The sequence below is a fragment of the Tamandua tetradactyla genome, chromosome 15 (genome assembly GCF_023851605.1).
Source record: "Tamandua tetradactyla isolate mTamTet1 chromosome 15, mTamTet1.pri, whole genome shotgun sequence".
NCBI classification, from domain to species: Eukaryota; Metazoa; Chordata; class Mammalia; order Pilosa; family Myrmecophagidae; genus Tamandua; species Tamandua tetradactyla.
The window spans coordinates 42,551,822-42,579,226 of record NC_135341.1 but is presented as its reverse complement, the minus strand read 5'-3'; the positions used below and the strand labels follow the sequence as shown (position 1 = coordinate 42,579,226).

Here is a 27,405-nt window from a genome sequence, read left to right as displayed (position 1 = left end):
AAAGGTTGGATTAGCACGTGGTACAATTGTGGCTCAGTGGCAAGAATTCTCACCTGTCGAGCTGGAGACCCGGATTTGATTCCTGGTGCCTGCCCATGTGAAAAAAAAAAGAAAGGATTGGATTAAAAGCATGACTTTTCTTGGCTACATAACAGTTTCAAACCAGCACACCATGGTAATATTCTTTGCTCTGAAATCCTTAGTCCAACATTAATGTTACCATTCCCCCCACAAAGCAATTTTTATATTACTTGGTGATATGGAATGTGTAGATAATTTAGTTATATACATGGAAAAGCAGTATAACCACAGGATAAGAGCATGTGTTCTGGGGGCTGCAAGATCTGATTTCAGCTCTCCTACTTAGTTCTGAGATCTTAGGTAAGTTTTTATCCTTCTCAAATCTCCATTTCCTCAAGCATAAATGGGAGTAATTATTGTAGTTTCCTAACAGAGCTGTAAGGATTCATTGAGATAGTGCAGGTGCACAGTGCCTAGTATGTGGTGAGTAAGTGTCCATTTATTCAATAAATGTCCTCAATAAGTGTCCATTCTTATTGCATTTTTTTGTATTTCCAGGTTTTGTGCATATGTTTGAACATGTTTTTTAAATATTGCAAATAATTAAGGGCCTAAAGTGTTAGTCAATGGTTTATCTTCAAATTTTCATTTTTATCTTCTCTGAAAATATTACTCCAATATATTTAGGTGGTTTGATATCACATATATAATGAAATTATTAAATTAATAGGACATGTCTCCAGATAATAAAGTTAATTAATTAAAATCTTTGAAAGGCAATGCCATAGAATTAATAAACATGATAAAAATTATTTAAGTTCTTCAACAAGATATCAATCTGGTAATACAGATCTTATAAACAATATTGGAGATGTGTTATTCTTGTCCTTGCTCACAAATAAGCATCTTCAATATTCATGTGCTGTGTAACATAACAGATATTTGATTCGTGCATATTGTTTATGCTGCTTCCTCTAGCCGTAATACCTCATCCATCTGACAGATCATCAAACATCCCATAAAAGCTTCCTTGCCTTGGCCCCACCTCTGTGCAATTCTCTGCCACTCTTAATCCTTGTTTGAGTTTCTGCGAATACATTTATTCACATTGGTTTATAATAATTTATTTCTTATGCCTGCTTCCCTCCTAGATTGTGAACTCCTTGATTTTTGACATTTTTTATTATGTACATTTGTATCCTCCTTGCCTAGCATTAAGAAGGTAATATGTTTGTCAAATGAGGGAATGAATGTTGCAATGTAGGATTAATGTTAATGAAAGGTAGCATATCTGTATATATAAAAATAGTTAATTGACTACCATGTTATCTTATTTCCTATTTATGTAAGATTTTCTATGTATCATGAAGTGTATCCATAAATACAACATTCTGGAACAATATTGTTCAGTAAAATAGCACTACCCAATAAATAACCCTAAATAAACTCTAAATAATAGAAAATAATTCACTTATAATACAGACACCCCAGAAACAAACTCTTTGCATTTGCTCTTAATCCTTCCTAGGCCTTGTTTATATTCACTTTTGTTTAAAAGCTTAAGTGGGGGGTTCTAAAAGGATGATTTCTTCCTGTATCCTATTTGACCTCTGCTCCCAACCTTGCCTTTAGTTCCAACTCCTCCATATCTCCCAAGCCAAACAGAACCCAGGTTGGAGCACTAGAAAATACTAGTGTAAGAATCTAACCACTCAGGTCATAAGAAAATTGAGACCGTAGATGGCCCAGGGTCCCAAGAGAAAGGCTGACATATGCTTAAATGGGAAGTCCCAGAGAGCAGAAGAGGAATTGAGCAGATAAGCTGAGCCTTTACCGTCTCTGAAGCCTGGCAGGATAAGAAGAGGCCAGGGAACAGAGAGGCTTTCTTTTTGTGGACAGTTGGGGACTGATGACCTGCCTCCTACTACCCCACAGGGCAGCAATCATTGCATCATCCACCACTCTCAGGATTCTAACAGCTGAGCATCAATGACAAAAAAAAATAAAAATAGCAACCTGTTTCAGAGACCTAGCAACGAAATGGGAAAAGAACAAACAGAAAACTCTTAATAAAATAGAGCAGCCAGAGCACAGAATTGAAATGGGAACAAAAAAATAAGAAATCCACATCCAGTACAAAAATTAAACTAAAACTAAAGAGTATGATATTTGAACTAACTTTAAAGGTGCATTATGGGAAGGAAGGTAACTGAGATTCACATCAGTGACTAGGATTTTAGGTAAAAAAGATATCTCAAAACAAAGAGGAAAAATACAAATACAATGGGATAAAAATCATACGAGAAGAGCTAAAGAGACTTGGAGGATAAATCCTGGAAATTTAAAATGCAAATAATGAGTGTTTCAAAATCTTACAAGCTCCCAACCACAAAAAGTCTCAAAGAAGAAAGAATTAGACTGATTCCAAACTCCTCATCTACATTGCTGAAAGGTAAGGTAGAAGAGAATGGAAGAACATCCATAGGCTTCTGAAAGAAAGATTCCATGACCCAGCCAGGATAGCATTCATCCATCATAGTAAAAGAAAGTTATATTTTCTAATCTTCACATATCCAGAAATACCACCCACATACCCCATCTGAGGAATAAATGCAAGTAAAGTGCCCTAACCAAGAATGGAGGGAAACTTCTTCAACTTGATAAAGAGCATGTACAGAAAACAATGTGCAGCTAACATCATGTATGGTAAAAGACTGAATTCTTTCCTCATAAGAGTAGAAACAAAACACTGTTCCCTTGTCACTATTTTATAGAACATGAAGCTATACATCCTAACAGCACAATAAGGCAGGAAAAATAAATAAAAGGCATACAGATTGGAAAAGAAGAAATAAAACTGTCCTGTGTGCAAAAAACTCAATTGGCTAAGTAGAAAATCTCAAGGAATCTATAGCAAATCTTCTTGCAACTAATAAGTGAGTACTGTAAAGTTGCAGGAGACAGGATCAACACAAAAAAAAAACCAACCTTATTTCGTATGTAACTACTTTTGTAAACTGAATATAAAAATATAATACCATTTCATTGCTCTAAAGAAAATGAAATATTTAGGTATAAACCTAACAATATGTGTAAAACTTGCATGCCAAAAATTACAAAATACTGATGAAACAAATTTTTAAAACACCTAGATAAATGGAGAGATGTATGTAACATGTTCAAGGATTGGAAGATGCAATGTAGTGAGGATAACAATTCTCCCCAATTGATATGTAGCTTAAGGTAATATGTATCAAAATCCCAGGAAGGTATTTTATAGACATGAACCAGCTTATTCTAAATTTTATATGGAAAGGCATAGAACCTAGAATACCTAACACAATTTTGAAGAAGAATTAAGTGAGAAGAATCACACTCCCCAATGCCAAGGCTTACTATAAAGCTACAGTAATCAAAACTATATGGTATTGATAGAGAAATACAAACAGATCATTTGGACAGACTAGAGAACTAAGAAGTAAACTGAAACAAATGTGCCCAACTGATTTTTTTTTCCCAACTAATTTTTAACAAAGGTGCAAAAGTAATTAAATGTAGAAAGGATGACCTTTTCAATAAATTGGACAGCCATAGAACAAAAATTGGAATTCTGCTTAATCTCACATCTTATACACAAATCAACCAAAAATGGAACACACTAAAATGTAAATCAGTGTAAATGTAACACTGTGAAACTTAGAAGAAAAAGCAGAATATCTTCAGGATCTGGGACAAGATGTTTGTTTAGAGTTCTTACCCTGAGATTAAAAAGCCCAAACTATAAAAGCAGAAATTTATAAAAATGGATCTCATCAAAAAACTGTTGCCCTCCAAAAGAAACTGTTAAGATAATATAACGATATAGACAATAAATGATTTTCAAGCTAAACTTCTTTCCTAATACAATAATTTCCTCAAATGGATCACAGACTTAAATGTAAAATGTAAAACTATAAAACCTTTAGGAAAAAAGCGGAAATTTTCCAGATCTAGGGTGGGACAAAGAGTTATCAGACTTGACACCAAAAGCGTGATTCATAGAAGGAAAAAATCAGCAAATTGGACCTAATCAAAATTAAAAACTTTTGCTCTATGTAAGTCCATGTGAAGAAGATGAAAAGATAAGCTACAGACTGAGTGAAGATATTTGCAAACCACATAGCTGACAAATGATTAGTATCTAGAATATATGAAGAACTCAAATTCATCAGTAAAAATCAAATAATTCAATTAGAAAATAGAAAAAGATATTGGCAAACATTCACAAGTGAATATATCCAGATGACAAATAAGCACATGAAAAATTCAGCGTCATTAGCCATTGGGGAAATTCAAATTAAAACCACAATGAGGTAGCACTAAATACCTATCAGAATGACTAAAATGAGAAAAAAAATGACAACATCAAATGCTGGTGAGGATATGGAAATGTTCATAATAGCAAAAAACTAACGGGGGAAATACTAATGTCTTCTAATGTGAAAATGGTTAAACTGGTACATGCATCTCATGGAGTACTACCAGCAGTAGAAAGGAACAGACTTCAGGAACTTACAAATATATGTAACAACTTGGATAATTCTCAAGAGCATTGTGCTGGGTGGAAAAAGTTGAACTCAAAAGATTATATTATGTATGATTCTATTTATATAACATTCCTGAAATAATAAAATTGTAAAGATGGAGAACAGCTTAGTGATTTCAAGGAGGTGGGGGCAGTCAGTAAAAGGGTAGCGTGAAGGATCCTTGTGAAGGACCAGTTCTGTACCTTTCTATGGTAATATGCGAATCTAGACATGTGATGAAATTGCATAGAACCCAACTCAGACACACACAAGAAAGTAAAACTGGTGAAATCTGAATAGTTAGTGGATTGTATCAATGTCGGTTTCCTGGTTGTGATATTGTAGTGTAGTTTTGCATGATGTCATTATTGGGGACACTGTGTAAATGGTAAACAAAAGATATACAGATCTGCAACTATCTCAAAATTTAAAGTTTTAAAATAGTGTGTGTGTATATGTGTGTGTGTTGTATAATGAATAACCCATTGGGAGAAAAATTGAAAACGTAGGGAGTAAAATTATTTTTCACAATATTTGAAGTATATTACCACTGCTTTTGTTATAGCAGAGTTTTTGATACCTTTCAACTCCTTAAATTTGTAAAGATACGCAGCTTTTAATATAAACCCCAAGACCATAATGTAGCACACAAGAAAATACCCTGATATAGCCCTCACTTTCTCTTTCTACTCACCCCCAAACATGTCACACTCCAGCCACACCAAACTCCTTGTTGTTTTTTAACACACTGTCTTTTCCATGCTTCCATGTTTGTACAGAATGTCCCCACACTCATCTGCCCTCATAAAATCCTATTTATCTTTTAAGATTGGTAAGATGAGACTTCCTTAGAGACTTTTTTTTTTAATCTCTCTGTATCTGCTCCATCCTGAGGTGGTCTGGTATTTATTACACTGAATTCTGTTTTTTGTTTTGTTTCCTTGCGCTCAGACTGAGAGTCCCTGGCAAACAGGGACAGACATTTTAAATCTCTATACTTCGAGTGCTTAAATGCTTAAGTCCATGGTATGTGCTCAATAATGTTTATAGCATTTAATTGAACTTAGTTGAATTAAAGATAGTTCTGAGGGAACTGACTTGAAGTTGAAATATGTATATTTTATTTCTAAAACTCTGCTTTAGTATGCCATTTAATCATTCTAAACTAATTTAATATTTTTAAATATTCTTTAAATGTTCGTATTAAGGACTTATTTTTGTTTGGAACAAGTTTTTTACTGCAAGCTCTTTTATTCTTAAGATTCATAGTGTTTTATTTTGAATATTAGATTTTTCAGCATTACAGTAAATAATTTCATCTTTTCTTATCTCTTACTTGAACTTTCCTTCTAGGAAAACGATGTTCATGTTAAAATTTCTCAGTACTATTTATTAGAATCCTAAAAATCAGTTGTCATGGTAACATAAAACTAAATGTTTCTTTCCTCTTTTTTTTGAATACAGCTTTTTGAAAGATTACCAAGTTATTTGGACCTTCAAAGGAGATTGATACATCTGGAAGACCAAATAAGCTATCTTCTAGGTGGCATACAAGTTGTTTATATAGAAGAGTTGCAGCCAGTGTTGACACTTGAAGAATATTACTCTCTTCTTGATATGTTCTATAATAGACTATTGAAAAGTAGAATACCTTTTCACCCTCGAAGTCTGCGTGGTTTACAAATGATTGTTAACAGGTAAATATCTAAAACAGAAGGATTACTTTTATTCTTTCATTAGGTGGATTGTGTTTGTAAGTGTATTAATTTTTTGTATTTCAATGTGTAGTTCTTGCAATTAAGAAAAGAATGTCACTATTTCTGTTAGTGATACTCTTCCACATTAGGAAAGCCAACATGGAAGCATTGAAGGATTGAAACTCTAGAACATTCTGTGAACATATGCCCCCGTAGTGGATGAAATCAATCCTATAGAAAACGTCATAGAATTAAGCTAATTTTAAATCAGTAGCTAATGTATTTTGTACCTATACTATTTGCCAAGCACTGAGCTAGGTGCCTAAATCTTAATATATTTAGTATAATATACTTGATGACATTCAGTACATAAATGTTAATACTCTTTAGCTCTCACAACCTCACCCTGATGTAGGTTATTAACCCATTTTACAGATGAGGAAGGTCACAGGGCTAGGAAGAATGGTCGTCCTAAGAAAGTGTGTCTTTTGGGGGGCAGCAAAATGTAAGTCAATATTGCTGTACTTTTAAGGTGAATTTTCTTAATTAGTTCCTTTTTAGTTAAAACCAGTCTGTTAAAACATTTTCTTTCAGGTGGAAAGATCAATGATTTTTTTCTTCATTTTCTATTTCATTACAGTGATAGATATGCTCCAAGTCTACATGAACTCGGGCATTTTAACATCCCCACACTCTGTGATCCTGCCAGCCTCCAATGGTTTATTCTCACCAAAGCCCAGCAGGCAAGAGAGAACATGAAAAGAAAGGAAGAGTAAGTACTGTTAACTCTCTGCAAAGTCGTATCATTCAATCTAACTTTTAAAATATTAGATATTCAGGAGTGATAAATATAAAACATAAAATTGTATTAAACTTAGGAAATCAAATAATATTCCATATTTATTTATTCCCCACCTTATTCTGCAAGGGATTCATATCTGCCTCTTGGTTGATTGTTAGACATTTGTGTTGTAAAAGATAAACTAAGGCAATTAAAAATTTTATCAAAGTTTATTTCGGCAATAAACGATTTGCAACACGGGCAACATCAAACTTGAGAGTGTTAAGGAGCTCCACCAAGGAAGTGGAGAGGACAAGCTTATATAGAGCAAACGCAGAAATGAGAAAGAAAATGTTCTGACTGGATAGCGTTCCCATGGAAAGGCCCTTTATAAGGTGTCTGGTTTTTATTGACTGGTTTTAAGATTTTATTTTTTATTACAGCAGACATTTACAGAAAGGCAGTGTCTTTCAAGTTTTAATCTTGCTGCTTGAGTTGGATGGTCAGGGACTGGCCAAGGTCTAAGAGACTCCTGAATTTTAACAATTTCCCCCCTTTTGGTCATCTTCTGAGCTCTTAGTTATTGTCCAAATTTTGAATTTAGCGCCATTCTCTGTCACCACTGTTTTATTTATATTTGGTCTCATTGTCTAAGTCGTAGGTGATGAAGTTGGGTTCATTAAGGGTATCTAGCCTTTGTCTTTTTGTTATTGTTGTTTCTGTTTCTCACATCTCATTGACCTTTGATGAATTAGTGGCTGCAAAAATGGCATTTAGGGAGAGGCGGAGCAAAATGGTGGTGTAGTGAGTTATGGAATTTAATTTGTCTTCCAGAGTAGCTAGTAAATAGCCAAGAACTATATGAAGCAACTGCTGGGGGGACATCAGTGATTAGACACACATCTTACACCAGTCTGGAATGGGGGAAATGGCTGAGATCTCACTCAGAACTGTAAGTCTCCCAAGCCACAAAGGTTGGCACCTATCCCCCATGGGCATAGCAGGGTGGTTCCCCAAAGGGAAAGGAAACAAACTTTACTAGTAGCAAGGAAATTAACTCAGCCAAGCTCCAATTTGGGAATTAATTAACAAATTCAGACTGCTGAAAACAGACCCTTAGCACAGATAAACCTGGAGTAAGAAGTAAAAAAGCCCAGAGTTTTCACCCCAGCAGACAGGGGGCAGGGCTGACAGGAAAAAGAAAAAGAAAACAGAGGATTTTTTACTTGGACAGCACAAAATACTGAAAAAGGGCTGGACCCCAAGAAAAGTGGGAACATAGAGTCTGGGGACACATAGAGCCACATACCAACTATAGCTCTTTATTGGCAAACCCCAGGAGCTATGTTTAGCTCTGAAAAGGCTTTTTTTCTTTCTTTTTTGCTTTTTTTTACTTCTTAACAGTGCATTAGATAGAACTGAGAGCACTCTCAGTCTTCAGCATTGCCCTAGGCAAAGGCAGAATTTAGGCATGCCTGAGAGACAAAGTAAATAGTCAGGTGTATTTTCCCCAAGGGAGGCAGGGCCCAGCTCAAGTGGTAGCCCTCCTTCAGGAAATTCAGGCCCTAGGGAACAGAAGGAACCTAAGCCCACCCTCTACTTCAACCTCTTTCTCAACCATACAATTGGCAGGGAGAGGCTGATGATATTAAAGGTACCACATCACTACACTGGTGGGAAACTGTGGGCAGACAAGTGCCACATGCTGGGCAGGATAGGAAAAGCACAGAGTTTAGATGCCTCATAGGAAAGTCTGACATCCTGCTGGGTCTCACCCTCAGGGTAACTTGATACTGGCTACTCTTTCCTCATGAGACATGGGCCTGTCTGTAGTTATAACTGAGGAGACCCTCCTCAAAAAAAGGTTCCATATAGGCAGGGCAAGAACCAGAAAACCTATAATAAGTCATACTAGGAAAATTGAAGATATGGTCTAGTCAAAGGAACGAACCAATATTTCAAGTGAAATACAGGAGTTGAAACAACTAATTAAGGATGTTTGAACAGGCATCCAAAAATCACATCAAAAGTCAAATAAAGTTGAGATATGATACGGCAAAAGAGATTAAAGATATTGTATTAATCAGGGTTCTCTAGAAAAATAGAACAAACTGTAGATATCTATATATATGAGATTTATAAAGGTGTCTCACACAACCATGGGAATGCAAAAGTCAAAAATCCATAGATCAGATTGTGAAGCTGGCAACTCCAGTGAAAGATCTCAGTGAACTCCACCGGAGAGGCTTGCTAGCTGAAGAAGCAGTGAAAAATCTCTCTTCTCCCTCAAAAGTCTTCAACTGATCAGATCAGATCCACCTGACTAGATTATCTCATTTGTGGGGTGCGTGCCCTTAGTTCATCATTGACGTAATCAGCCACAGCTGCAATCAACTCATTGATGATTTAATAAACCAGCCTACTGGTTTATCAACCAGTCACAACATCCTTCGGTAATGGTTAGGTCAATGCTTGCCTGATCACCTAGCCACATTAACACCGGAGCCTAACCTTCACAGATTTAAAGAAGACATTGCATGAACTTAAAGAAGAATTTAAGAGTTTGAACAACAAATCGTAGAACTTATGGGAATTAAAGGCACAATAAAAGAGATGAAAAAAAAAATGGAGATCTACAACAGCAAATTTGAAGAGGCAGAAGAAATGATTGGTGAACTACAGGACAGGACATCTGATAGCCTATACACAAGAGAAAAGATACAGAAAACAATGAAAAAAATATGTGCAGGGTCTCAGGGAATTGAATGATAACATGAAACGCATGAATATATGTGTTGTGGGTGTCCCAGAAGGAGAAGAGAAAGGAAAAGAGACAGAAAGACTAATGGAGGAAATAATCACTGAAAATTTCCCAACTCATATGAAAGACATAAAATTACAGATCCAAGAAATGCAGCATACCCCAAACAGAATAGATCCAAATAGACCTACTCCAAGATACTTACTAATCATATCACCAAATGTCAAAGACAGAGAGAATTTTGAAAGCAGCAAGAGAAAAGCAATCCATCACATACAAGGGAAGCTTGATAAGACTGTGTGTGGATTTCTCAGCAGAAACCATAGAGGTGAGAAGTCAGTGGTATGATATATTTAAGATTCTGAAAGAGTGAAATTTCCAATCAAGAATTACATATCCAGAAAAACTGTCCTTCAAAAATGAAGAGGAGTTTAAAATAGTTTCCGAAAAACAGTCACTGAGAGTTTGTGAGTAAGAAACCAGAACTACAAGAAATATTAAAGGGAGCACTACAGGCCGAACGGAAAAGACAGGAGAAAGAGGTCTAGAGAAGAGTGTAGAAATGAAGACTAACATTAAAGGTAAAAAGAGAAATGAATAAGATATGACATAAAATCCAAAAGACAAAATGGTAGAAGAAAGTACTGCCTTTATACTAATATCATTAAATGTTAATAGATTACACTCCCTAATCAAAAGACAGAGACTGGCAGATTAGATTTAAAGACAGGACCCTTCTATATGCTATCTACAGGAGACTCAATTTAGACCCAAGGACAAAAATAGATTGAGGGTGGGCCACGGTGACTCAGCAGGCAGAGTTCTCACCTGCCATGCTGGAGACCCAGGTTCGATTCCCTGTGCCTGCCCGTGCAAAAAAAAAAAAAAAAAAGAAAGAAAACTGGAAGTGAAATGTTGGAAAAAGTTATTTAACACAAACAATAACCAGAAAAGAGCAGGGATAGCTACATTTATATCAGTTAGGCTTCAAATGTAAAACATATAAAAAAGGACACTATGTATTAATAAAAGGAACAATTCAGTGAAAAGACTTAATAATCATAAATATTTATGCACTGAGCCAGAGTGCCCCAGAATACAACACTGAAACACTGAAGGGAGTAGATACCTCTACAGTAGCAGTTGGAGACTTCAATACACCACTCTCTTCAATGGATAGAGCATCTAGACAGGGGATCGATAAGGAAACAGAGATTTTTAATACAATAAATGAACTAGACTTAACAAACATTTACAGACATAACATTACACCCCATAACAACAGGATTCACATTTTTCTCAAGTGCTCATGGATCATTCTCAAGGATAACATATGCTGGGTCACAAAGCAAGTCTCAAAAATGTAAAAAGATTGAAATTATACAAAACACTTTCTTGGATCATAATGGAATGAAGCTGGAAATCACTAACAGGCAGAGAATTAGAAAATTCACAAATATATTGGGGCTAAGTAACACACTCTTAAATAACTAGTGGGCAAGGAAGAAATTACAAGAGAAATCAGTAAACATCTTGAGGCACATGAAAATGAAAACACAACATATCAAAATTTGTGGGTTGGGGCAATGGTGGCTCAGTAGCAGAGTTCTTGCATGCCATGCCAGAGACCTGGGTTTATTTCCTGGTGCCTGTCCATGTTAAAAAAAAAAAAATGTGGGATGCAGCAAAAGTGGTGCTGAGAGGGAAATTTATTGCCCTAAATGCCTATATTTAAAAAGAAGAATGAGTAGAAATCAAGGAATTGACTATTCACTTGGAAGAACCTGAGAAAGAACAACAAACTAACCCCAAAGCAAACAAAAGGAAAGAAATTACAAAGATCAGAGCTGAAATAAATGAAATTGAGAATATGAAAACAATTGAGAAAATCAACAGAACAAGAAGTTGGTTCTTTGAGAAAATCAATAAAGTCAATGGACCTTTAGCTAGACTGACCAAAAAAAAAAAAAAAAAAGATAGAGAGAGGATGCAAATAAATAGAATCAAAAATGAAAGAGAGAACATAACCAATGACCCCACAGAAATAAAGGAGGTAATGAGAGGTTACTATGAGCAAATATATGCTAATAAACTAGACAACTAGATGAAATGGGAAACTTCCTAGAAAAGCATGAACAACCAATGTTCATTCAAGAAGAAATAGATAACTTCAACAAACCAATCACAAATAAAGAGATTGAATCAGTCATCAAGAAGCTCCCAAAAAAGAAAAATCCAGGACCAGATGGCTTCATATGTGAATCCAGATGGCTTCATATGTGAATTCTGCCAAGCATCCAAGAACAAATTAATACCAATCCTGCTCAAACTCTTCAAAAAAATTAAAGAGAAGGGAAAGGTACCTAACTCATTTTTTGAAGCCAACATCACCCTGATACCAAAGCCAGACAAAGATACTACAAGAAAAGACCAATCTCTTTAATGAATTACAGACCAATCTCTTTAATGAATATGGATGTAAAAATCCTCAACAAAATATTTACAAATCGAATCCAGCAGCACATTAAAAGAATTATCCACCATGACCAAGTGAGACGTATTCCAGGTATGCAAGGCTAGTTCAACACAAGAAAATCAATTAGTGTAATATACCATATCAATAAGTCAAAGCAGAAAAAACACATGATCATCTCAATTTATGCTGAAAAGGCATGTGGCAAAATTCAATATTCTTTCTTGATGAAAACATTTCAAAGGATAGGAATAGAAAGGAACTTCCTCAACATGATAAAGGGAATATATGAAAAACCCACAGCTAACATCATCCTCAATGGGGAAAGACTGACGCTTTCCCCCTAAGATCAGAAACAAGACAAGGATGTCCATGGTCATCATTGTTATTCAGCAATTGTGCTGGAAGTTCTAGCAAGAGCAATCAGACAAGAAAAAGAAATAAAAGATACCCAAATTGGAAAGGAAGTAAAACTGTCATTCTTTGCAGATTATATGATACTATATGTTGAAAATCCTAAAAAAAAAAAAAATCTACACCAAAGCTACTAGAGCTAATAAATGAGTACATCAAAGTGGCAAGGTACAAGACCAACACCCAGAATTCAGTAGTGTTTCTATACACAAATGATAAGCAATCTGAGGAGGAAATCAAGAAAAAAAGTTCCATTTGCTATAGCAACCAAGAGACTCAAATATTTAGGAATAAATGTAACTAAGGATACAAAAGACCCATGCACAGAAAACTACAAGAAATTACTAAAACAAATCATAGAAGACCTAAATAAATGGAAAGGCATACCATGTTCATGAATTGGAAGACTAAATATCGTTAAGATGTCAGTTCTACCCAAATTGATTTATAGATTCAATGCAATACCAGTTAAAATCCCAACAACTTACTTTGCAGAAATAGAAAAACCAATAACCAAATTTATTTGGAAGGGCAGGGTAAAAATAACTTGAAAAAGAAAAATGAAGTGGGAGGTCTCACACTACCTGACTTTAAGGCATATTACAAAACTGCAGGGGTCAAAATAACATGGTACTGGCATAAAGATAGACATACTGACCACTGGAATTGAATTGAGTGTTCAGAAATAGGCCCTCTCATCTATGGACAATTGATATTTGATAAGGCAGTCAAGACAACCCAACTGGGACAGAGCAGCCACTTCAATAAATAGTGTTTGGAGAACAGGATATCCATATGCGAAAGAGTGAAAGATCTATATCTCACACCCTATAAAACATTAATTCAAAAAATTTTTTTGTCTTAGTCTAATGTTTATGGCCCATGAAACTTTTAGAAAAAAATATAGGGAATGTCTTATAAATTTTTTGATAGGAGGTGGTTTCCTAGACCTTACACCCAAAGCACAAGCAGTGAATAAAGAAATAGATAAATGGGATCTCCTCAAAATTAAACACTTTTGTGCATCAGAGAACTTTGTCAGAAAATAAAAAGGCAGTCTACACAATGGGAGACAATATTTGGAACCCACATATCAGATAAAGGTTTAATATCCAAAATATATAAAGAGATACTATAACTCAACAACAATAGCAAAAAACAATTAAAAATGGGCAAAAGACATGAGCAGACACTTTTCAGAAGGGGAAATATAAATGGCTAAAATATGAAAAGATGCTCAACTTCACTGGCTATTAGCGAAATGCAAATCAAAACCATAATAAGATATCATCCCCTACCCACTAGAATGACCATTATCAAAAGATTAAAAAAAAAAGCAAGCGCTGGAGAGAATGTTGAGAAAGAGGAATACTTATCCACTGTTGGTGTGACTGTAAGATGGGGCAACCACTCTGGAATGTAGTTTGGCAGCTACAATATAGACTTGCCATATAGAATTGCCGTATGATCCAGCAATCCCATTACTAGGTATATATTCAGAGGAACTGAAGAAAAGGACACAAACAGACATTTGCACACCGATGTTTATAGCGGCATTGTTTCTGATTGCCAAAAGATGGAAACAGCCCAAATGTCCATCAATGGACAAGTGGCTTAATAAGCTTTGGTATACACGTATGATGGAATATTATGTAGATGTAAGACAGAATAAAGTCATGAAGCATGTAACAGTGTGGATGAACCTTGAGGACAATATGCTGAGTGAAATTAGGCAGAAACAGAAGGACAGGTATATAGTCACACTAATAGGAGTTTACATTAATGAGTGAACTTTGAAAGTTAAATTAAGAACACAGATTATCAGGAGATAGAGAGGATAGAGATTGTGTATTTGGTGGTGAAGAAATACAGAATGTGCAACAGGACTGATTGTAAAAATTCAGAAATGGATAGCACAATACTATCTGATGGTAGCACAATAATATAAGTACACTGACTGAATGAAGCCAAATATGAGTATGGTTGATGGAGAGGCTGTCATATGTGCCTCAATGTCGTAAGAAGGAAAGATGGTGGATCAAGAATAAGACAGTATAACTTAGGAATGCCTAGAGTGGACAATGATGTCAATTAAATGTACAAATATGAGGGCGGGCCACGGTGGCTCAGCAGGTAAGAGTGCTTGCCTGCCATGTCTGAGGACCTGGGTTCGATTCCCGGTGCCTGCCCATGTAAAAAAAAAAAAAAAAAAGAGTACAAATATGAGAATGTTTTTTGAATGAGGAAGAAGAACTGAATGTCAACATTGCAAGGTGTTGAAAATGGGATGGTAAACAGGAAAAAATACAATCAGTGGAAGCTGGGGTCTATAGTCAACAGTAACATTATAATATACTTCCGCTGAATGTAACAAAGGCAATATGCCAAAACTAAATGTCAATAACCAGGGGAAATGGGGGATTGTTTGAGAAAGAAAAGGAAATGTCTTCATATAGATTGTGGTGGCAAAGACATGGTTATGAGATTATACCAGGAACCATTGATTTTTTACTTAGGTTGGATTGTATGGTATGCAAATAAAACTGTTTAAAAGTGAACAGAGAGATAGAATTGTTGGGGAAAATTTGGAGAAAGAGATGTACCTATTCATCTGTTGGTAGGGAAGCTGAGAGATGCAACCTCTCTGGAGGACAGTATGGTGGCTCCACAGGAGACTAGGGGTGGGGTTACCATATGATCCTGCAACCTGTTGCTAGGTATATACCTGGAGGAACTGAGAGTGGGGACACAAATGGACATTTGCACACTGTTGTTTGTGGTGCAGTGTTCACAGTTCGTGGTGATGGAAATGACGTAAGGGCACAACAACTGAGGAACAGAAGGGGAACTGGTGTATATATATATATATACAACAGACTACTGTGAGACTGCAAGAAGGAATAAAGTGAGGCATACAACTAGATGAGTGAACCTTGAGGTCAGTATGTTGAATTAACTGTCAGAAACAAAATGACAAATGTTATCATGCCTCATTCATATGGACTAACTATATTATACAACCTCAGAGAATTGAAGTCAAGAGCATGGGTTAACAGGTTGAGGCCCGTTGTAAAGGTTCCTAGATTGTAAGCTGTTACAGCAGTCACATCTATTCCAAAGTTGTAACTTATTTCTAAGTTCTGAGGTACTGAGCTATTTGTGTTTAACCTGGTTGTTCCCTGAAACTTTGGGTATTTGTGTGACACCTGAGACTCAGAGTTAAGAGTTCTAAAGCTGTGAAAGTCAGCATTATCCCATACAGCAACCGTTTAAGAAGTTGTAAAAGTGATCAGACTTCAACTAGAGATATGAATGAAGCTGGTCTCATTAGAACTAAGGTAAGTCAGAATATGGAGTAAAGGATGATATGGTCTATATTTTTAAACTTTAACTTCTGTGTGAGACCAAAGGAAGAGATGTTTATTTGGTGCAAAATTTCTATTTTGGGTAGCCCATTATCTAATTTAACTTAGATGGTCGGTTTATTCGAACACTGTAATCATGTGGAATCTTGAATAGGGCGTGAGATCTTATTGGTTTGTACAAGTTAGTGTGATGCCCTGATATATTCCAGAGTAATTTGAGCAGAGAATAAGAAAGTATTTGCAAAGTTCCCTTGAGGTACTGGGGAGAAAGGAGGAATTATTAAAGTTCCCCATCTGGGGAATTCCTGGTATTCTCACAAGCAGTAAGGACAATCAATTCAAAAGGCTAAGCCCTCAATCTTGGGACTCACGCCTATGAAACTTATTCCTGTAAGAAAGAAGCTAAGCCTACTGATAATTATGCCTAAGAGTCACCCCCAGAGCACCTCTTTTGTTGTTCAGATATGGCCTCTCTCCCTAAACCAACTTGCCAGGTGAACTTATTGCCCTCCTTTCTATGTGGGACATGACACCCAGGGATGAGCTGGAACCCGGTATCAAGAAGTTAAGAAGCCTTCTTGACCAAAAGGGAAAGAGAGAAATGAGACTAAATAAAGTTTCAGGGGCTGAGAGATTTCAAATAGAGTCGAGAGGTTACTCTGGAGATTGTTATGCATTATATAGATATCCCTTTTAGTTTATGGTATATTGGAGTAGCTAGAGGGAAGTACCTGAAACTATTCCAGTAGCCTTGACTCTTGAAGACGATCGTATAACTATAAAGCTTTTACAGTGGGACCATGTGATTGTGAAAACATTGTGGCTGATGCTCCTCTTATCCAGGTATGGACAGATGAATAAAAAATTAAGGACAAAAAATATATAAAAAATAGAGGTGATAAGGGGTAAAAAAAAAAAAGTGGGTAGGTTGAAATACTAGTGGTCAATAAGAGGATGGAGTATGGGACGTATGGGCTTTTTCTTTTTATTTTTTTTTCTGGAGTGAGGCAGATGTTCTAAAAATGATCATGGTGATGAATACATAACTATTTGATGATACTGTGAGCCATTGGTTGTATACTTGGATAGATTGTATGTGCATGAAGATATCTCAATAAAAATATTTTTTTTAAAAAGCATTTAGGGCTCTTGAGAGAATATAGCACTCCAAGGAGACCGTTATAAGTATTACAAGGATGATAAAACCGAGAAACTGAAGGGAACTTCACCCAAGGTCCCCAACTTCCAAACAATTCCAAGCAATTGTTGCTTAACAGATCAAAGAAGGAGTTGGAAACAGGGACCTCTCGTAGCCAATGAAGTAATTTGTTCCATAATTTTGTGCAGTTGTGTTTTTACAGTATCGGAAGTGTTTATCCAAGTACAACAAGTACTTTTTGCCACAGCAGTGACTCAACCTTGTTTAGACAATAAATAGTACAGGCTATTTTGTTGTCCAGCACTACTTGAGAAGGGAGACAAGAGACTTTTGTTGTGTGGGTATGGCTTTAGCAGTTTCATCAGCAAGCTTATGAAAAATTTTTAATTTTGCAGGTAAATTTTTAATTATAACTTTATGAACATTCATTTTTAGCCAAGAGAGAAGAGACCTATCACAGGAAGCAAATCCTGAATTACAGATGCCCCCAGACAAATCTCATCTTACTTACTTAGTTATGTAAATTTAAAGTAGTAGTAATACAATGCTCAGTTTTTTTGTTTGTTTTTGTTTTTGTTTTCTGGCATGTGCAGGCTCTGGGGATCACACCCAGGTCTCCGGCATGGCTGGCAAGAATTCTGCCACTGAGCCACCATTGCACCACCCACAATGTTCAGGTTTTAACTTATTATAAAGGGATAAAGGAGTAGTGAGGAGACCAAGTGCATATTGTCCAGTCATTTGCCAACTATAAAGTCAAATTGTAGTGCCCAGTTGTTTTGGTTTGCTAAAACTGACAAAATGCGATATACCAGAAATGGCCTGGCTTTTAGCAATGGGGATTTATTAACTTACAAGTTAAAATTCTAAGGCCGTGAAAATGTCCGCATGAAGGCATCAACTGGACAATACCTTCTTACTAAAGAAAGGCTGCTGGCAATCCAGACTCCTCTGTCACGTGGCCAGGCACATAACAATGTGTCTGGTCTTTCCGAAGGTTTGTTACTTCTAGCTTCTGGCTTCAATGGCTCCATCTCTTATCTTCTCTGGGTGGGTACTTGTCTCTCAGCTTCTCTGGAACTTTTTCCTTGAACATCTCTGGCTCTCTTAAATTCTCTTAATTTCTTCTCTATGTGTTTTATCCTCTTATAAAAAGGAGTCCAGTAAGGGGATTAAAACTCACCCTGGGGGAGGCCTCCACCGAAATAACCTAATCAAAAGGTCTCACCTACAGTTGGTCTGCACCCGCAGGAATGCATTAAAAGAACATGATTTTTTTCTGGGATACATACAGCCTTCATACTATCACACCAGGCAAATGGAATATTTGTTTTCTCAGAGCCTCTGTAAATAAAAACATAGCCTGGTGGAGTGCAAATAATTCCAGCCAGTGTGGTGAAGTTTATTGCTGGGAATACTACGTGTCCTGAGTAACCATGGGTCTGGGACATTGGAAGTATGAAGAATTGACCAAAGTGTATTTGCCTTTTAAGTTTTTGCACAATTGAGGTTTTGGGCTAGTTGTAAAGAAAATTTGTAATTCGTATAGGCATGTGGACTATTGCAGTTTGGTCTCCTAGTTCTGTTAAGATATCTGTATAATTTTTTTAGACTAGTTAAATTTAAAAGTAAGGGAACAAGTCCAACATAGGTCAAAGCAAGGTAAAGGAGACCTTGAGTCTAGTATTTATATTCGATGTGCTATTATTGGTACAGTTGAAGTAAAAAAAAAAATGAAGCATTAAGAACAAGGGAACAATTAGTAATCAGAAAGACCATAGGGTCTCTAAGATCATGAATGGATTTAGGTTTGTGACAGATCTAACTTTCAGTCAGACTTTATGCTGTAGCTATTGTTTGTGAAATCTTAATAACTGCATTATCTTTCCAGGCATAGGTAGGGAATAGGTGAAAACGGAGAGTATCATGGTAATTAGAAGGATTTTGCTCTGTGATCTTAGGAAAGCTTTCTACTTCATCATTTCTCTGTTTCTTGAAGTTTGCCTGCAGTGTCAGTGGTGAAAAGTACTTGATACAGTTTTTTTGTCAGTGGTGAAAAGTACTTGATACAGTTTTTTTCAGCAGGACTCAAGGGCAGTCTTTCGATGGTGGTGTTTCCAGAAGGCTCACTTCCCAGGCTCTAAAGCATACGAGAAGTGTCATCAAGTGGTGGATCCTTGAAGGCTTTTTTTATCTGATGCATTAGGACTTTGCAATATCTAATCATATTAGAGCTTATCAGGCAGGTGATGTATGAGGCTCTGTCATCAAGGTTGTAGGTTTCCCAGTCACTCTTCCTGAAGGAGTGAGTTTATGCTTCCCAACAGGAGTTGATCATATTGCCCTCATAGCTAAAGGAAGAACTATAGGCCCAGACAGTCTTGTGGATTCTGTCAGCTTTGCTAATTTTAGTTTTAACATGCAATTTGTTCATTCTGCCTTTCCAGATGATTGGGGATGGTAAGGGGGATGTTACTGCCAGAGTATCTGGGGGACTTCATTGACTTACCTTTAATTAGTTGGCCTGTGAAGTGGGTCACTTGATCATTTGATATTTCATGAAGGATATACCACATGGGAACACATTTCTAACAGTTTCTTATATCTGCTTTCCTTCAGGGTAAAACTTCAGTCTATCCAGGACACAGGCATGTTATAACAAGTACATATTGGTAACCTATAGAAAGGACAGTTGAATGACATCCATCTGTGAATGTTCAGATGGGCCAGCAGGGGGCAGAAATGCACCACCTAAGATCTTCTTTTTTTTTTTACCTAAGATTTTAATGTTTCCTAGATTGTGAATTTAAATTTATAATTTATAAATTATTCTGGCCGTTTTAGAACAGTCTTCCCACCAGTATTTTACCATGACCTTTTTCATTTTTGTATTCCATGATAGGTAATTTTACAGAGTCTTCTTATTATAGGTTCTTTTAGGGAATGTAGGGCAGCCAAGCAGTTGTCTGGGCCTTCCCAGAGACCATTCCCAGGTTCATCCACTTACAAATCTGCTGACTCCACTTGTCTTTTTTGTACCAAATAAACATCTCTCCTTTTAGTCTCACACAGAAGTTGAAGTGTTTCTTGTTTGTTTGTTTGTTTGTTTGTTTTAAGTGTACAACCCAAAGATTTTTATTAAGTTTACTTGTGTGTAACCATCACCATTTTCATCATTCCAGTTACAACTTAAGTCTATTTACTATTAATCACCATTTCCAAGAAATTGAGGTTTTAAAATATGGACGATATCATCCTTAACTCTGTATTCTGCTCTGCCTTAGTCCTGTGCAGATCAGCTTCATTCATATCCCTACTCGAAGTCAGATTCTTTTTCAACTTTTTAAACAGATCTTATATAGGGTACTGCTGATTTTCATAGCTTCAGAGCTCTAATTCTGAGTCTCAGGTATACTCAATTTTCTGGAAACAACCAGGTTATAAACAAACAGCTCAGTATTTCAGAATTTAGAAATAACAGTTACAGCTCCTAAATATATGCAGAGAACCTCTTTTGTTGCTCAGAAATGACCTCTCTCCAAGCCAACTTGCAGGTGAACTCACTGCCTTCCTTCCTATATGGGGCATGACTCCCAGGGGTGTAAATCTCCCTGGCATTGTGGGACAGAACTCCCAGGATTCACCAAGACCTGGCATCAAGAAGTTGAGGAAGCCTACTTGACCAAAAGAGGGAAGAGAGAAATGAGAAGCCCTCCCACCCCCGGAAACAGAGGGGATGCAGCTCAATTCTGATCCAACTGTTGGCTGGCAAAATTGGACCTCTAGGCCCTAAAGCCTTGGCTCTTTCCAGATAGGCACCCATGGCACCATTGTTTCCACCTGCCTCAGAAGTAGAGAGGACAGAGGTTTTAAAAATAACTTGCCTTTGTAGGGCTGTGAAGATTAGATTACTGAAGAGCATCATCTGTTGGGCAAGCTGATAAAGTTCAGCTTTGGGAAGCTGCTTTCCTGAACCTCCCCAGGGCCTTAGACTGGTTGGTGATCCCTTCTTGGGACCCTTCATTCCATTATGATCAGAGAAAGTACTTTGTATAATTTCAGTCTTTTTAGATTTTTGAGACTTGTTTTGTGACCCAGCATGTAGTCTGTCCTGGAGAATGATCCACGGACACTTGAGAATAATGAATATCATGCTGTTTTGGAGTGCAATGTTCTGTAAATATCTGTTAGATCTAGTTCATTTATCATTTTATTCAAGTTATTTGTTTCCTTATTGGCCCTCTGTCTAGAAGTTCTGTCTATTAATGACAGCAGTGTATTGAAGTCTCCAACTATTGTTGTAGAGGTGTCTGTTTTTCCTTTCAGTTTTGCTGGTGTTTGCCTCCTGTATTTTGGAACACCCTGGTTAGGTGCATGAATATTTATGGCTATTATTTCTTCTTGGTGAATTGCCCCTTAGTAATATATAATGTCTTTCCTTGTTTTTTATAACATTTGTATTTAAAGTCTATTTTGTCTGATATTAATCTTAAATAATCAATGGGTCACAGAAGAGATTTCAAGGCAAATTAGTAAATATCTTGAAACAAATGAAAATGAGAATACAACATATTAAAACTCATTGCAGTGATAGCAGTGCCAAAAAGAAAATTTATAGCCCTAAATGCCTAAATGAAAAATGAAGAGGATTGCACAGGTGGTTCAGTGGTAGAATGCTTACCTTCCATGATGAAGACCCAGGTTCAATTACTGGACCATACACCACCACCACCCCAAAAAAAGAAAGAACTAATTGCATACCTAGAGGAACTAGGAAAAAAAACAGCAGAGTGATCCCAAAGCAAGCAGAAGGAAAGACGTAGCAAAGATTAGAGCAGAAATCATTGAAATAGAGAGTTAAAAAAATAATAATCAACAAAACCAAAAGTTGGTTCTTTGAGAACATCAACAAAATTGGCAAACCCTTAGCTAGACTACAAAGAAATAATAAGAGATGATTCAATTAAAAAATCAGAAATGAGAGGGGGGACATTATTTTTTAACTCACAGAAAAGATCATAAGAGGATACTTTGAACATCTTTATGCCAACAAATTAGACAACTTAGGTGAAATTGACAGTTTCTTAGAAACACATGAACAACTTACACTGTCTGTTGAAGAAATAGAAGACCTCAACAAGCCAATCACAAAAAAAGAGATTGAATTGGTTATCAAAATCTTCCCAAAGAAAAAAGCCCAGGATGAAATGGCTTCAAGGTGAATTCTACCAAACATTATAGGAATAATTAATACCAATCCTGTTCACAATCTTCCAGAAAATTGAAGAGGTGGGAACAACCTAACTTAGCTAACATTACCCTAATGAAAAAGCTAGATAAAGATTCAAGAAAGAAAAATTATAGATCAATCTCTCTAATGAACATAGATACAGCAGTCCTTAACAAAATGCTTGCAAATTGAATCCAGATATACTTTAAAAGAATAAACACCATAACCAAGTGGGTTTTATTCCAGGTATGCAAGGGTAGTTGAACACAAGAAAATCAATGTAATACAACACATTAACAAATCGAAGGAGATGAACCACATGATCATCTCCATTGAGGCAGAAAAAGCATTTGTTTGACAAAATCCAACAACCTTTCTAAATAAAAATACTTTGAAAGATAGGAATAAAAAGAAACATCCTCAACTTGATAAAGGACATATATGAAAAAACCCACAGCTAATGTCTTACTCAATGGTGAAAGACTGAAAGCTTTCCCATTAAGATCAGGAACAAGGCAAGGATGTCCTACCATCACCAGTCTTATTTAACACCAAAATATAAGTTCTCATTAGAGCAATTGGGCAAAGAAAAAAAAAAAATAAAAGAAATCCAAATAGGAAAGGAAGAAGTAAAACAGTCACTCTTTGCCAATACATGATCCTATACTTAGAAAGTCCAAAAAAATCTACCACAAAGCTACTAGAGCTAATAAATTAGTTCAACGGGATACAAGATTAACACACAAAAATCAATAATGTTTCTATACACTAATGATCAGCAATCTCAGGAGGAAATAAAGAAAAATCCCATTCACAGTAGCAACTAAAAATCACATATCCAGAAATAAACTTAACCAAGGATGTAAAGGACCTGTATTCACAAAACTACAAAACATTGCTAGAATAAATCAAAGAAGAACTAACTAAATGGAAGGACACTCCATGTTCATGGATAGGAAGACAAAATATAGTTAAGATGTCAGTTCTACCTGACAATTGATTTACAGATTCAGTGCAATTCCAATCAAAATTCCAATGGTAAAAAAAAAAATTTAAATTCCAGTGGCTTACTTAGAAGAAATGGAAAAAAACAGTCATCAAATTTATTTGGAAGGGCAGTGTGGCCAAATAGCCAAAAACCTCAGGAAGTTGGAGGACTCACACTTCCTGACTTTAAAGCATATTACAAAGTTACAGTGGTCAAAACAGCATGGCACTGGCATAAAAATAGTCATATTGATCAAGGGAACCGAATTGAGAGTTCAGAAATAGACCTTCACATCTATGGTCAGTTGATTTTTAACAAGGCTGCCAAGTCCACTCAGAGCAGTCTCTTCAACAAATGGTCCTGGAAGAACTGGATATACATAGCCAAAAAAAAAACAAAGAAAGAGGATCCCTGACCCCTATCTCACACCTTATACAAAAATTAACTCAAAATGGATCAAAGACTTAATTATAAGAGACAGGACCATAAAATTCCTAGAACAAAATATAAGGAGACATCTTCAAGATCTTGTGATGGGCAGTATAGTCTCTAGACTTGGCACCTAAAGCACAAGCATCGAAAGGAAAAATAGGTGAATGGGACTTCCTAAAAATTGATGACTTTTATGCATCAGAGGACTTGTCAAAAAGGTGAAAAGGCAGCCTGCTCAGTGGAAGAAAATAATTTGGAAGCCACATATCTGGTAAGGAGTTACTGGATATATAAAGAAATCCTTCAACTCAACAATAAAAAAGACAACACAATTTAATAATGGGAAAAATGCTTAATAGACGTTTTTCTGAAGGGTAAATAGAAATGGCTAAAAATCATGTGAACAGATGCTCAATATCATTAGCTATCAAAGAAAACCACAATGAGATATCACTTCACATCTACTAGAATGGCCACTATTAAACAAAGAGAAAACTACTACTATTGGGGAAGATATGTAGAAATAGAACACTAATTAGTGGGAATGTAAAATGGTACAGCCACTGTGGAGGATAGTTTGACAGTTCTTCAGGTAGCTAGGTATAGAACTGCCATATGATCCTTCAACCCCCCTACTAGGTATATCCTCATAAGAACTGAAATCAGGGGCCTAAATAGACATTTACACAAATTGTTCATAGTGATATTATTTGCATTTGCCAAGAGAAAGAAACAACCCAAGTCAACTGATGAATGAATAGACAAAATGTGGTATAAACATACAATGGAATATTATTCTGCAGTTAGAAGGAATGAAGTCCTAAAGCATGTAACGAGGGATGAACCTTGATGACGTTGTTTTCAGTGAAATAAGACAAAAAAGGACAAAAATTGAATGATCTTACTAATATGAACTCATATAGTAAGTAAACTCATTGAGTTAAAATCTAGAATATAGGTTACCACGGGATAGAGTAAGAGTAGAGAATGGGGAACATAGGGGAACATATGCTTAATGTGTGCAGAACTTTTAACAAGATTGAATTTAAATGTTTGGAAATGGATAGAAGTAACACAGTATGGCGAGTGTAATTAACAACATTGAATTATATTTGTGATTGTGGTTGGAAGGGAAAGTGTAGAGTTTGTGTATGTCACTAGAAGGAAAGCTAGAGGATAAAACATGAGACTATAACACAGTGAACTCTGTGGTGGATGATGGCTGTAATTGACAGTACAAATATAAAAATGTTCTTTCATGGCCTAGAACAAATGTGTATCACTATTTCAAGAGTGGTAATAGGCACTTAATAATAGAGTGGGATATGGGGGCATGCACCTATTGAAAACCATGGACTATAGTTAGTAATATTTTAATATTCTTTCATTAGCAGTAACAAATGTACCATGCCATTGTTAAGGATCAGTATTGGGGGTGGGTAGTAAAGGGTATGGGATATTTTAGTTTGTTTTAGTAATAAAAATGTTCTGAAATTGATCATGGTGGTGAATACACAACCATGTGGTAATACTGTGAACCATTGATTGTATACTTTGGATAGATTGTATGCTGTGTGAATATATCTCAAGAAAACTGCTTTTAAAAAAAGAAATGCCTAGAATAAATTAAATTCTGATAGATATTTGCAAAGTGGCAAAGAAAACATGATTCTTCTCTTAAAAACAAGACACTCAAACCTTAGGAAGAACTAAAATATTTAAAGTAAGTTATGACCTAAATATGAAGCAAACTCAAATATAGAATAATTTTAATCCTGGTGGAGCATAACCAAAAAGACTCCATTTGACTTTAAGAAAATTGTCTATTGAGTAACACAAGAACCATGATACTGGAACATAGTAAAGAAAATATAATAATTGCATACAATGGAAATATTTACATAGTCATAATGGTGTAGAACTTTTTTTGGTTTTCAGTATTTAGAATCAAACTGTAAAGTACAGAATACTTTATTTTCGTTACAAGACAGAATGTGAATATTTTGATGATGGAAGCTGGGCTATGGAAAAGAGATGTAGGTAAGTTTATATTCTAATATCCTAATATTACAAAGTAGCATTCAAAAGGTAGCAGTAACAGCTTATAGAACAATAAATAGGCATTTAAAGTTTTAGAAATAGCTAATAAAGGAATCAAATTGAGAAAGAAAAGGAAAAAGTGACTAGGAAAAGAGACCTTAACCTCAGAAGGCAATGTTTTAAATTGATAATTCAAGGAATGGCATCATCATGTGGGTTTGTGGAGTTGTTGGGCATGCTAGACTCTCTAAGGAGGCTCCCTTTGTTATGATAATTCAGGTTAGGAGCCTCTAGAACTAAAAAGTAGGTCTAGATCCCACAGACTGCAGAGGCAATCAGGGAGAAGGAAAAGCTATTATACATTTTCCAATCAGAGAGCTTTAATGAGGACTGCTTTGCAGAAATTGATAGTCCTTCAAATGGTACCCCAGAAGGACTGATGGCTTCTCCTGATTATAAAGGTCATGACTAATGGCTTAGGGGAACTCAGGAAAGAAACAATAGATTTTCCTTAGAACGAATAGGAATTCATGGGTCCTGCCCAGATATTTGTACAAAGATGTCTTAGAGAATTACCAAGACCATTCCTGCCAACCCTAAAGAACATCTGAGGCTCTATCTGAGATTCTACAAAGGTTCCATGCACGATGATTCCTTTCCAAAAACTTCCAACCTCCAGATGGGTTCTGTCATTGTCAGGTTCATGTATCAACTTGGCCAAGTGCTGGTACCCGTTTATCTGGTTGGGCAAGTGCTGGCCTGTCTCTTGCTATGAGGACATTTCATACAATTAAATCATGATTGCGTCAGCTGCATCCACAGCTGATTCCATTTATAATCAGCCAAGGAAAGTGTCTTCTTTAATGAGTGATGCTTAATCTAGTCACTGGAAGCCTGTTAAGGAGAATTCAGAAGAGACAGGCTTTCTTCCTGCTTCGTGGGCTTCATCTAGACCCTCCATCGGAATTGTCAGCTTCACAGCCTACCCTACAGATTTCGGACTTTATGTCCCCATGGTATGTGAGACATTTTTATAAATTTTATATTTACAAATATTTCCTATTGATTCTGTTTCTCTGGAGAACCTAACTAATACAACTTGGTACTAGGAGTGGGGTGGTTCTTAAGAAACAGAAACTTAAAAATGGGTTTTTATGAATGGTTTTCTACTCTGACTGGACTCAAAGGCACTAAGGACTCTGATTCCCATAATCAGAATGATGCTACCAATCCGTGGAGTGAGTTGGCAGAAGAGATAGTCAAAATATCACCATTCAATTCTTCTAATACTTCGCTTGTATGAAGCTAGGTTCTGGGGGATAATGGTTTTGATACCTTTATGGAGTTTTGTGGAAATAGGTATAGAGATGTTGGCTGGTTGTTGTTAGATACATTGGATACATTAATGAGTGAAAGGGATGGGGTTAAGTCTTCAAATGAGAAGCTTAAGTGCCGTCTGACAGATGTAGAAGTTTCTAT

The 27,405-nt window shown here is 36.1% G+C and overlaps 1 protein-coding gene across 4 annotated transcripts in view; it reads left to right on the top strand.

Annotated features, from left to right (window-relative positions):
- TCAIM (T cell activation inhibitor, mitochondrial) overlaps positions 1-27,405 on the top strand; it is a 105,729-nt gene that overhangs the window by 53,713 nt on the left and 24,611 nt on the right. For 3 of the 4 annotated variants that reach the window (XM_077129624.1, XM_077129623.1, XM_077129622.1), the window contains exons 9-10: positions 6,051-6,283; positions 6,924-7,055. In XM_077129624.1, the coding sequence (XP_076985739.1) occupies positions 6,051-6,283; positions 6,924-7,055 (365 nt within the window). Of the gene's footprint in view, positions 1-6,050; positions 6,284-6,923; positions 7,056-7,898; positions 14,823-27,405 lie in introns of those variants that run through there. The other variant, XM_077129625.1, reaches the window with a different exon arrangement.